The sequence below is a fragment of the Harpia harpyja genome, chromosome 19 (assembly GCF_026419915.1).
Source record: "Harpia harpyja isolate bHarHar1 chromosome 19, bHarHar1 primary haplotype, whole genome shotgun sequence".
Lineage (NCBI taxonomy): Eukaryota > Metazoa > Chordata > Aves > Accipitriformes > Accipitridae > Harpia > Harpia harpyja.
In genome coordinates this window covers 17222560-17235138 of record NC_068958.1, presented here as the reverse complement: position 1 = coordinate 17235138, position 12579 = coordinate 17222560, and the positions used below count along the sequence as shown (strand labels likewise).

Below are 12579 nucleotides of genomic sequence, written 5' to 3'. Positions count from 1 at the left end.
CACAGACTTAAAATAGCAAATCTGTAGATGGATAATGTGATTTGTGATGAATCCATTGCCCATTAGGTTGATGTTAGGACTATATTGTATGCAGGCCAGCTGGCACGTCCCTTCAGTGCAACGAGTTTACACAAGCTGGCCCACAGTGTTGTGGTACAAAACCTGTCATGGCTACAGTATATATTTTTTAAAAAGCTCTCTTTTCTCCTCACATGCACGTGCATTTTCATTTATATATTTCTCTCTGTCAGTGTAACACAGAGTTAGCATCTTTTCAACACTTTCTTTTCTGAATGTTCAGCACCACGCTGTTATGTCAACAAACATTTACTTGATGTCAGAGTCCTGAAAGGGGAACCAGCTGAGCTGTCTTGCACTGTCAGTAAACATGAAGTGACAGGAACCTGGTTTAAAGATGGATTAAAGGTAGGTGTCCTCTAGCTACTGGTTTCTTTGGTTAGCAAGGCTCTGCTCTCTGGCTTTACTCCTTAAGTGTTGTGCCAGGGTGTCTCTTCCTCTGCCAGACTTACTGTAGTCTGAGCATGGCACTGGAAGGATTCTGCAGGAGCCTGTTGATAATAAAATTCTTGATAGAAACCCAGCAAGATTTCTCCCCCTTCCTGCTACAAGACATTTCCATTCTTGCTGACAGCAGGAGGCTTTGTGTTTTCCATTCTTTTTCATGGGTGGAGATGGTGTGGATCTCTTCCTTGCAATGCAGTCCTTTTTCTTTTCCTTGGTGAATGAGAGAAATATGCAAAAAGCGAGGGAAAAGATCTTCCAAGGGATCTTCAGGCAGGCATAACACGAAGAGTGCTCTTTCGAAGTAGTGCTTAAGGTCAAGCATAGACATCATATTCTATGTTCCAAAACAACACTGTAGAGTAATTCCACTTGTGGGATCCAGATGATACTGTATGTAGGAGTTCTGAGGTGTCATACTTGAGCATGGGTCAAGGATTTTGTCATTAAGAATAGAGAGCTTGGAGATTTTACTAAAATTTCTTTTAGTGGACTTTGTATCAAGTCTTTGTGGGGAGTATGTTGATAATGCTTATATGCAGTGTTACCAGATGAGTAATCTCAGAATATTATTGTAATTAAACATGCATATCATTCATAAGTCTTTTCAATTACATTCCAAATTTTTGTCTGTCCAGTTTAAGTTTGGATTGCCCTTTTTGTTTCTTTTTTTTTTTTTTAAGAATGTGTCTCTGTGCTCTACCTTGTAGTTAACAAACATGGATGGAATCCTTTTTGAAAAGGAAGGTCTAGTCCACAAACTAATTATTAACAAAGTAGAAGATATTCACGCTGGGAAATACAGGTTTGAAGGTGGAGATATAAAAACTGAAGCTTCAATTTTTGTTGAAGGTGAGTCTATTCAAACTACCAATTCAGCAGGCTCACTTTGATGTGCTCTAAATGTAATACATTTTCTCAGGACCTATAGTTGGTTATTGAGACAACTTTATTATAAAGAATTACAATGTAAATGGGAGACAGTTTTTGTACAGATTGGTGCATTTTGTCTGTACTATTTTAACTAGGGAGCCTTCCTGAATAGCTTCTATTATTAACCCAAAGATTTTTGGGGTGCACATAACACTTTATCAGACCAGATTCTTCATTCTTGTGTTTAGTGTATTGCCTATGAAAAATTTGCTCCAGTGAAAAGGATAGTATTCTTCGTGATAATTATCCTGTAGCAAAGTATGTGTATGTATGTGAAGCACTGAGCATGCAACTAAAGGTGAAGGTCCAAATGTTGTGAGCTTCTAAGCATTATTGGCAACATCATAAGGGAAGCCTTTCCCTCCAAGGTGAGCCTTACCCTCTTTGAATTGCAGTTTTTAATGGCCTTGTATCACCTGCTTAGATCCTCCACAGGTTGACAAAGTTCTCCTCAAAAACTTAACAAGTGTTCCTACTGTGGCCAAGGCAGGGCAGAAAGTAAAGATCAAGATCCCTTTTGAGGGCCGGCTGCCAATCAGAGCAACATGGCTAAAGGACAGAATGGAGCTAGTAGATGACGCAAGGATTCGTGTTGATAAAACAGAGACCTTTACCATGCTGTCCATCTCCAGCAGTGAGAGAAAGGACTGTGGGGATTACCAAGTCAGGCTGAAGAATGACAGTGGGGTCCTGGAGATCAACTTAAAGCTTGTGGTAGTAGGTAAGAGCCCCATAACATCCACTGTGGCTTTCATTATAAAGGTTAGGCAGGGAACCCATTAACACTGGTGACAATCTTATTTGGAGCTACTGGGTATTCCAAGATGAACAAGACTGTAATTTTCCACTAAATCAGGGTACAAGCAAAGATTGCTGACATGTTTCTTGCCCTTTAGTACAAGGTGACACAAATCTAGTTCGGTTTTGCACAGCCTCAGCAGCTGAGTTTTGCATGTTGGGTGACTGTGGGAGATGGGACTATGTGCAACAGTCAAATCTAAAATAGATTATCAAGGCCAAATTCAGCCCTACCATAAATGTCTGTGCTCTTTTGGAAGACCAGAAATGGTGTTCTTCCTTATAAGCAAGCTGAATTGGTGCAGAGCTTATGAGAACAATTAGCCCATGGAGCAAGGGCTGGGTTTTCCCCCTGCCCCCCTTATCAAAAGTTAGAAGAGTGGAAGTTTTGAAGAGGCAATTCAAGTGTCCAGCCCTCATTCTGCATGTATGCATGTATTCCATCAGAAACTGAGTCTCCCAGCTGGTGAGCAAGAGAGAGTGCCTGCTCCAAACCCAGGAGCACGTCTGGGTCTGGAGTCAATTTGCATTCTCTCTGTGTTCATCTTTTCAGACAAGCCACAGCCACCTGCAGGACCCATCAAAATTGTAGAAAGCTCTGCAAACGACATCACCATTCAGTGGAAGCCTCCGAAGGATGATGGGGGCAAACCAGTGCAACGCTACATTGTTGAGAGACAGCAGGTAGGCAAGAACGACTGGGTGACTTTGGGAGAAACCCCCAGGAGCTGTACTACCTTCACTACTACCAAAGTGGAACAAGACACGAGCTACTACTTCAGGGTGAGAGCTGTGAATGCCGAGGGAACTAGTGACGCACTGGAATCAGATGAAGTGAAGGCTGTCGGTAAAGGTAAGGAAGAACTTTTCATAACTGTGTTCGACAACCATCTGGGAAATTCATTATCAAAGCTGACATCAAAGAAAACTCACTGCATTTTGGATACTGCTACAGATCTAAACTTGAATCATGGCTGTGAAGTCTTCACATGATTCTGTGGAGATTGCACATCAAGACTAGAAGTTTATTGCAGGCTTTGGTGATGCTGAGTGAGATGGCATTACATTCTCAGTCATGGTCCATTCTGAATTGGAAAGCAAGTTTCATAGGGGGAAATGCAATATGCATCAAGATCAGAGGAAATTTTTCCTGGTGTGGCTACAAAGGGAACATGTGAGGCCTTTTATTAACTCCATAGGCAAAGGAGTGTCTCCGTATTTGCAGCATTTTTCAGCATGACCACCTCATTCCCCTGATTTCCAAACAGCTAATTCTATTCTTTGTCCTTCAATGAGTTTAAATACTAGAACAGTTTTGCCATGACCATGAATGTAGTATTAACAAGAAAGCAATGCTCTATTCTGTTTCTAATTTTCTTCTTTCTACATTCTCCTTCTCATGATTATGAGAAGCCCTGTATTTTGAACACTTTAGCAGAGGGCTAAGGAAATCCATTCCGTTTCCAGTTTCTGTCATTAAAAGTAAGAATAATGCTGACTTTTCCTACCATGTAAGAATGACATGCCTCACTCCGTAGGCTGACAGTGGAATTGTCAGTTGTGATGACAGCAGGTCATTCATGAAAACAAAATTCAGGAACAGAGGTGCATGCTGGATCCTCTTTGTGTGGAGAACAGGATACACAGCTTCCGGTCTCAGTCAGGTTTTCAAAACACATCCATATGAATACCTCAGGGAAACTGGAAGAAGAAATGACACAGAACGCTTTCTTATCTTGCAGTTAAAATATACCTGCTAATAATGAAACACTAATCTCTTTCTAGCTTCACCTGGTGCCCCAGATCCTCCTGAGATTGTCAGTGCCAGCAGAGACACCATCACAATATGCTGGAAAGCACCTCGTAAAACTGGCAGTTCCCGAATTGTGGGATATATCGTTCAAAAACGCAAGAAGGGTACCATGACCTGGCTGGCAGTCAACAATGTGCCTATAGCAGGTAAGTAGCTTAAATCCTGGAGCAGACTGGAAGACTTGAAAATGGCAAAAAGGTCAGCTGGGTTCAGGGGCTGCTTAGGATCTTATACCTTTTCCTATCAGTGTTTTTCCTCTTGAATTCGTGAGCTGCTCACTGTCCCCATCACAACCGTATTACCCTGGTCTGAAGTTTTATCTTCTTATCTTTCACAGCTCTAGTGTATATGTTTTCTCACAACTACATTTTTCTTACAACTAAGGTTTCACAGCTGTGCCATAGCAAAGCCAGGTCTTGGGTTTATATACAGCTGAATGCCTGGGAGGAGGATTATGATCTTTTCTAGACTGTGTGCAACCATATGGCTGGAGAAGAGTGCAGAGAAGGTCACTGCTGCATCCTGGGACGTAGCTCCTCTATAGATAAACTGCTATCTTCAATTTCTGGAACTAAAGTCTGCACTTCACATGCAGAACTACTGTCCTTAGTCCTCACAGTAGGAACTTGGCAGACAGGAATTTATAAATGCAAGGAATATAAAGAAACCCAAGTGATGTGTATGAGCTCCAAAATGTGTTTTGACTATAGCTAGCATTATCTGTCGGGTGCAAACTAGGACTTCTTACCTGGTATAGAAGACTTTAGGATTATCCCATGAGGAAAAGCAGTATTTATCCTTTCTCTAACTTAATAGCTCTCAAGTGCTGTTTGATTTGAAAGGGAATGCAATGAACACGTCCCAGAAGTACACATGCACTTGGATAGGGAAGGGCAGGGGAATCAGTGACAGCATTTATACATGGATCTTGAGAATTATTCAGTCCACAATTCTACATGGAGTAAAGAACAGCATAGTTGTCTCAGCATTTCCTGCTTGGGGAAGAGTTCACCTGAGCCAACACGCTCCTTTTCTTTCTGCAGACAAGAAGCTGAAAATGACCAATCTCAAGAAAGGTCTGCAGTATGAATTTCGTGTGGCAGCTGTCAATGCTGCCGGCATAGGAGATGCCAGTGAACCATCACAGCCTGTCTTTGCGCGGGATTCCATGAGTAAGTGCGCTGCCCCCTATCCTTCTGGCTTGGGGATACGTAAAGCTGAAAGTAGACTGGCGATGTTAGTGGAGAGGTGATGTTTTTAAATGTTTTGTAAAAGTATGTGAAGACAAAGATCAAATAATTGGGGAATGTTTCATGGCTGAGAATCCACTATCAGCATGAGGAAGGAATGGAAAGATTTCCTGTGTGATGTCTAAGTCAAGATGTGGCAGAGTCCCCGTGTGGGAGTTATGTGCAGTGTGGAGAAGTATTCAGGATGGGTTGCAGGCCATTCGGGGGTGTTGCAGATGATTGTACTGCATGGCTGGTGGGAGCAGGCACCTGGATCCAGCTTTGAAGAACTAGGACAAGGTGGAGGCAAGACAGCAGGCTGGATATCCAGTGCACTTCAAGAATGTTGGGGAATCTCAGGAAATGACTGAAAACAGGGGACAGAAATCCTAGAAAAATAATTTAAATAAAATTTCTTTTTTCAGAATCTCCAGGTCGAGTGCAGGACCTTAAAGTGAGCAGCAGTGACAGCACTAGTGTCACCTTGACATGGAAGAGACCTGAAGCAAAAGATGGGAGTGATGTGAAAGGCTATGAGGTGGAGATGCGGTCTTCCAACAGCCTCAACTGGACCAAATGCAATAATCTTCCCATAGAGATGACCGCTTACACAGTGAAAGGCCTCCAAGCCAAAGAGATATACTTCCTTCGTGTGAGAGCCCTCAATGACAGTGGCCCAGGAGAAGCCGCAGAGCTTGAAGCTTGCATCGAAGCTGCTCCCCCTGTAGGTAAGTCAAAGTGGGCTGCTTTCAGAATGAATGAGGTCATTCTACAGGTAACAGAATGCAGGCAAGGTCTGTAGGTCACTGTGACGATGTTCTTTCAAGTCCCAGACTGTAGCAGAAGGACAAATACTACTTCCTCTAGAGTACGGTCTTATTTGGTCAACTCATCAGGAAATTCTGAGGATTTAACTGATAATAAATGTGCAATGCATAGTGTTCAGCTCATGTTAAAGACTCATTATGACAGAAGAACCCCAAAACTGTATTTTCTCCTCAGATTTACATTTTCCCCCCTTGTGCAGAGCTATAGCACAGTCATGATCACCAGACAGAAACTGCACATACCTTATGCTTACCCATGCTCTTTTAAGGGAAAAATAGAGTTTTCAGTCCTTTTTTATACAGTCTTGTGGAATTAGACATTTTATTTCAGTCTCTTAAATCGCAATTGTTATGTTGGGTTTTGTGAACTTTATTTTCCTTGTAAATTTTCTAGTTTGAAAGTTTTCACCATTTTCACTTTTTCATCTTTATTTACAATATGTGGCTCTGGGTTTTTTTCCTGCTTTTTGGGAACATTGCAGAAATACAGAATTAAGAGATAATTCTGTGAGGGATTCATCTTCCTTAACTTTGGTCCTAAGTGAAAATATCTACTTTTGGCCTATGCCTGGAGACTCCTTTTATAATGAGTCAGCAAATAGATAAGTATCAGTCCATGTGGGAAGCAGTTTTTTCAGTTTTAAACTGGAGATGCTAAATACAATTTAGCACTATTGTATTTGGCATTTTTAGAAAAATGCCAAATACAATAGTATATTATATCGATGAAAAGAGAAAAGAAAGAAAAATATTTTAAGTACTAAAAAAGATTATTTTTAATAAACTCAGGCTGGCTTCCTGGGGTTGTTCTGTACTCTGTATTGCACATATATTTCATAAGTGTCCATTGCAATTTCCTTTTCCCCAGATGTCATTTTACACAAAAGACAGTCCATGTTATGGGGTAATATGTGTCAAAGAGCCAATTTCTTTGTGATTGAGACATCACATGTATACAAACATTGTTGTGAATATATTTTTACATCATTTCCCCTTGTTTAGTCATAATGATGAATAAATAGTAATAAAATTTTAAAGGTGTGAACTCTGATACTGAATCAAGGAGCTTTTTTTCCACAGTACCACTATGAGTTTATCAACAGCCTGTGGACTAGCTGTTGGAAAGGCATTAGGCATATCGAACACACGCATATGACTTTGTCAGCCAGTGACTCTGTAATAATGTGCAACTTTTTATTGTAATCACTGTCTTTCCAGTTTCTCCCAGGTTACTAATAGATGACACAGTGAAAAGCTTCCTGGTTATAAAAGCAGGAAATACCATCCGAGTGAATATTCCCTTTGAAGTAAGTATTCAAATATGTTTGTAAGAATTCCTCATCTGTTTTTATGTTGTAGTCAATAGCAGACATGAAAACTGAGCTACTGTTTTCTTGGCATAGAATTTTGTTTACAAGACACTGGGCAAATCCTTTAACTTCCCTGTGCTGTGTATACTTTCTACATGAGAAAAACATGAACAAGAATTCAGCTGTCACTCTTGGCTTTAGTGTTTTACAATATTATGGTCATTCATTAACCTCTGACAAGGCACAATGCTGTCCATCCAACCATATCAATATTATCATCATCTGGTACTAATCTGTTATACTTAGATTTTAAAAATCAGTCGATTTCCCTCTGATTCCTTTGGAAAGCCTTGGGGTAGCATTTCTAGCGACATCTTGGCTGTGCTTGTCTCACTAAGCAGCAGAACTTAAGCTATATGACTTGAGAAATAGGCATGCACTGACAGAAATCCTGTGTGCTTTGATGTAACCTTGGAACAACATAGGTAAAGTCTGGGATATCAAGAAGAGGTTGATAAGGGCGAAGTGTGTGTATTTGCTGGCCTTTCTCCTAAGCGCTTGGACAATAGAAACCAAAGATGGCACAATGGAAATAAAGACTTTAAGGATGTTTTTTTCTGTCCAAAACCAGCAGATCTTTTTAAAAGTAGAAAATATTAACTACTGATGTCATCTGTTATTCTTGATCTAGCACACCTTGTTTGACATAGTTAACCTGAACACCTTACTACAATAATATTCTTAAAAGACACAGAGGAAGAGAAAAGTTACAAAGAAACTTTAGAGCAGCCCTTTATCCAGGGCTCTTAGATCCACCTTGGATCCATTTATAGGTATTACTTTACTGTGTCATGTATATATACATTTGGGACAAGATAATGAAACTAAAGATGTAGAGAAGCAATCTGGAGGCAAAACAAATGGGCTATAACTCATGTTGTTCTTTACAGGCATCTCCAGATCCAGTGGTGACCTGGTTAAAGGATGGGCTTCCTCTTTCAAACCGGGCTAAAATAAACACCAAAGATGGTACCACCCAGCTGCTGATTGCAGCAGCTGCGTTCGCTGACAGCGGCACCTACACTGTTGAGCTCCAGAACGGGTTAGGGAAAAGAGAAACATTCAGCTTCCAAGTTCAAATTACAGGTAACTCACTCACTACCATATAAACAAACAGATTTACTGTGAATAGGCAGTAGGCAACTGAGTTTGGCATGGTGAGCTCTGATGTAGTTAAGCAATGCAGGCACAGGAAGAAGTAGAGTACAATTTTCCGTGAGATTCAGTCTGGCCACTTTGTGGTATCACTTTGCTGTGTCTGCAGGACAGAGCAATCTACTGATTAAAATTACACCTGGCTTCCAGACTGACTCTGCTTAAAAAGGCAAGGTCACACAGATGGATAGTGCAAACCACAGGAGAGCAGTTCATGCTCTTTCTTACAGTCTAAGGTTAGTGAGTAGCAGGCTATAGGCCAATTTAGTGCTACAACAACTCTACATACTGTCTCCCTAGGAGATGAAAAAGTTTAGCTGTACCAGCCCTCATCTCCTCCCTATAAGAAGGGAAGGAGGCCCAGCAATGCAGATGTAATGCAGTAGAAGTTCAGTTAATAGCAAATGAGTTTGTGTGACTGGAGAAGGAATCAAATTTTGTCCCTTCTAATGACCAGGATGTTTACTCAGCCCCCAGACATAGAATGGACTAAAAGTTTTTAGGGTTCTGTACTGTGCCACTTTCCCTGCATCTTTGATATTACTTGCCTTCATCTGACAGATATCCCACAATCACCTGGACCTATTCAACTGGAAGAGAATGTGCCAAATACAGTGACAGTAACCTGGGAGCCATCACCATCTGAGAAATGGGAAAGTAATCTCTACTACACGGTCCTGAAACGTGAATCACAGAAGGGCTTGTGGCACGTGGTGGGTGACCTGATCTACACCAACAAGTTCACATTCACCAAACTGATCCCAGGCCGGGACTACTACTTTAGGGTTGTGGCAAAAAATAGCCTGGGAGCCAGTGATCCATCTGAAACTGTGCAGCCTTGGAGCATTCGAAAACCAAAGGGTAAAACAGCTTTTACAAATATTTATCTGTGTGTTATCATGCTTTGTTTCTTTTATTGTTTCTAACACACCATCCTGAAATGAGTCTCTCCTCCTGTGAACATTTAGTTGCCCAGAACAAGAATGCATATCCTAAGAGATATCCTAAGAAATTCCAGTTTGGCAGGGAAGACTTGTCCCTTCTGCATGGACATTGTCCAGATACGTCCTTTATATCCAGCCATTATATCATGTAATTCACCCCAAAATTAATTCCCAGCAAAATCTACGGCTTAAGTTTTGCAGAAACCAAAGTTTCTGACTTCATAGTTAAATTCTGGCTAATTTGAGAAGAAACACAGATTACAATCCATAGGTGTGTGAGGCCTCTGGCAGTTTGCAGTGCAGAATGACAGCCATTTTGCACAACCAAGTGTCATGATTGAAAACCAGCCCTTTAAACCCTGACTTTTATTGCTGTGAAGCAGTATCTGAGTGTGTGTTTGTATGTTGCTGGTTTTTTTACAGCTGAATTTCAAGTCAAACCACAGAAATACAGGGGAGTGAACCAAAACCAGCCTCCGAGATTCCTTGTCCCATTGAAGCCTCATGTGGTGACTACTGGGAGTGAGTGCCATATGAGCTGTGCGGTTGGAGGCCATCCACCTCCAAAGATCACATGGTATAAGGACAGTAGAGACCTCTCCAATGATCCTACCTATTTTTGCACAAACGACTTTGGTGTCTGCTCCCTGGTTGTCCTGGGTGTCACAAAACATGATGAAGGAGAATATATGGTAGAAGCCACCAATGAATCGGGCCGTGCGTTCAGCAAAGCCTTCCTCACTATTAAAGGTATCAGTCTTTAATGCCTCTCTTCCTTCATCATGTGATGTCAAGATATGTCATTGCTGTCAAGATGCCTTAAAAATGGTACCCATACAGCTTTATTTACTGACAAGGGCAGTCTCCTATAAGGCGGTATATATTTGGACTGCTTTATTGAATTTCTAATTATCTCACTAGTGATCAAGTATGAAACAGAAATAGAAATGAAGGGGCAGACATGAGAAAAACATTTGATTTTTACACGAGCCAGAGGTTTTGGTTGGCCTTGAGCAAATATTTTAGAAAGAAATATCCTATCTTCATTTGATAATATCTAGGTTAGATTTTTCTACAGTGCAGGAGCTGCAGAATAGAAGATCCTGCAAGATGTGGAAGGTTAGGTGAAGCAGTGAAGAAAAAGCTGGTGTTAGGTGGCCAGAGGCAATGAGAAGGGAGGAAAGAGAGGGATGTGGTATAAGTTAAATAGGGTCATTATGGATCCCTATGTGAATAGAGAATCAGTGCAGTTGACTGAGGATAGACGCATGGTGTATATACTAATGGATAAATATCATTGGCAATTTTACTCAGTTCATTAAGAAATATCCTTTACTTTCAGTTAAATATTTTCCTTTTAATACAATTCAGAATTCCTTGGTGGGATTATATGAGCAGAGAAATGGGTCAGTTAAATCCCTGTAATCCTTTTGCAGACATTGGTCTTTTTGGCCCTGTAAGATTTCAGGTCCCCTTCCAGTGTACCTTACAGACTACCTCCCCCATTACAATATTGACCTGTTTCTCTCTTTCTCTTATTTTCAGACTCCACCCTGTAGCATGGCCTTCCTGAGAACATCTCTGAACTACTATGTGAATGTGAAGGTTTTTATCGAGAACTGGCTCTATATGAAGGCTATGCATTTATTTTCAGATGTGCATTATAGTCTGAGTGTTTTATTTTTCAGATCCAGTAGTTGCATTTTGAACACGATGCTGCACTGTAGTCAAAATGGGAAAAAAAGCTTTAAGAGAATCATATCTTTTTGTAATGATCCTGGCTTTCCACTAGACCTTTAAAACACGGATGAGAAGCTTCAGGAACACAGAAAATAAGAGGAAAAAAATTGGCTAAAATGAAACTTTCCATGGAGAACACAGGTGTAAGAGATCATTCTGCCACACCACTCACCTGCTGTCAGGCTGCAACAAGACTATTTCTTGACACCAGAGATCTATGAAGCTAGCCTTTTAGCGTGTGGTTTTCTAATCCGTAGCAATCATTTTAGATTCCATGTAATTCTCAGCGGGTTTCATAATCTTGGTAGAAGCAGTTCTGCATGTATTCCACTGCCAGTAGCAGCTAAGTATATTATTTCCCTTAACCTCTAAGTTGAAGAGTATGTGCCTGATAGTTTTATCTGGGCAAGAGATAAATTCTCAGAGTAAGCTAACATGGGGTAGTGCTACTCACAGTGAAAATGCATTGATGGGAATGAATGGAAATCTAGAGCCAGTTGTATTAGTCTGAGCAGATCAATGCTGTACTTAAAAACCTACTATAGCAAGTGCTGTAAAAAAGGATGTATCAGTCCTAAACTGTCACGTTAGTATCACCATTGGAACATAACTGCCCCTACCTCATGACATTGCTAGAATGTTTTTGCCTAATGCAAAAAGAGGTTAAAAATCTTTCATGTTTGACCAGAAATACGAGGTACCACTAGAGATCCTCTGCCATGGCTGGGGGATTCCATTACTGAGCGGAGAACGAGACTGGAAAGCAAAAATGTTACGATGACTGTATGAATGTTTAGCACTGTAGCCTTACCACCAAAGGTACTTTGATGACGGCATCTAGAAGACAGGAGAGTCTAGATCAAAGACTCAAAGCCACTGGATCCTCAGACAGCCAGTCAAACATTTATGTGGGGCTGAAATGTTCTTTTTGGTTATATTTTGTACAATGTCGTACAGACATAGCAACAGTAGATTATGAAATTAAACCATAATTCAGTAAAATCTACTGTGAGTAAGTGTTTATTTTGGAGAAGAAAGCCCAGCCAGTTCCTGAATGCCAATCCATGTCTGTTGCAGTTTTCACATGTAATGGCTATGTAAGTTCACTCCTCACCCTGTATTGCATATGTAGGTTCCTGTTTAGTTGTGGAAGAACAGAAGAACAACAGATACAAGGCTTTTATAAGTTTATTTCTCACTAAGCATGCTGATGGAGTGACTGAGCAGTGCAGTCTCTAATCATGCAAA

General features: G+C 40.8%; 1 protein-coding gene across 2 annotated transcripts in view; it reads left to right on the top strand.

The window, feature by feature from the left end:
- IGFN1 (immunoglobulin like and fibronectin type III domain containing 1) overlaps window positions 1-12337 on the top strand; it is a 41462-nt gene extending 29125 nt beyond the window's left edge. For both annotated transcript variants that reach the window (XM_052815664.1, XM_052815663.1), the window contains 12 exons: window positions 302-426; window positions 1233-1374; window positions 1880-2176; window positions 2807-3106; window positions 4039-4212; window positions 5110-5238; window positions 5721-6023; window positions 7341-7429; window positions 8383-8578; window positions 9209-9508; window positions 10015-10341; window positions 11137-12337. In XM_052815664.1, the coding sequence (XP_052671624.1) occupies window positions 302-426; window positions 1233-1374; window positions 1880-2176; window positions 2807-3106; window positions 4039-4212; window positions 5110-5238; window positions 5721-6023; window positions 7341-7429; window positions 8383-8578; window positions 9209-9508; window positions 10015-10341; window positions 11137-11150 (2396 nt within the window). In that variant the 3' untranslated portion in view covers window positions 11151-12337. The remainder of the gene's footprint in view (window positions 1-301; window positions 427-1232; window positions 1375-1879; window positions 2177-2806; window positions 3107-4038; window positions 4213-5109; window positions 5239-5720; window positions 6024-7340; window positions 7430-8382; window positions 8579-9208; window positions 9509-10014; window positions 10342-11136) is intronic.
- The last annotated feature ends 242 nt before the right edge of the window (window positions 12338-12579 follow it).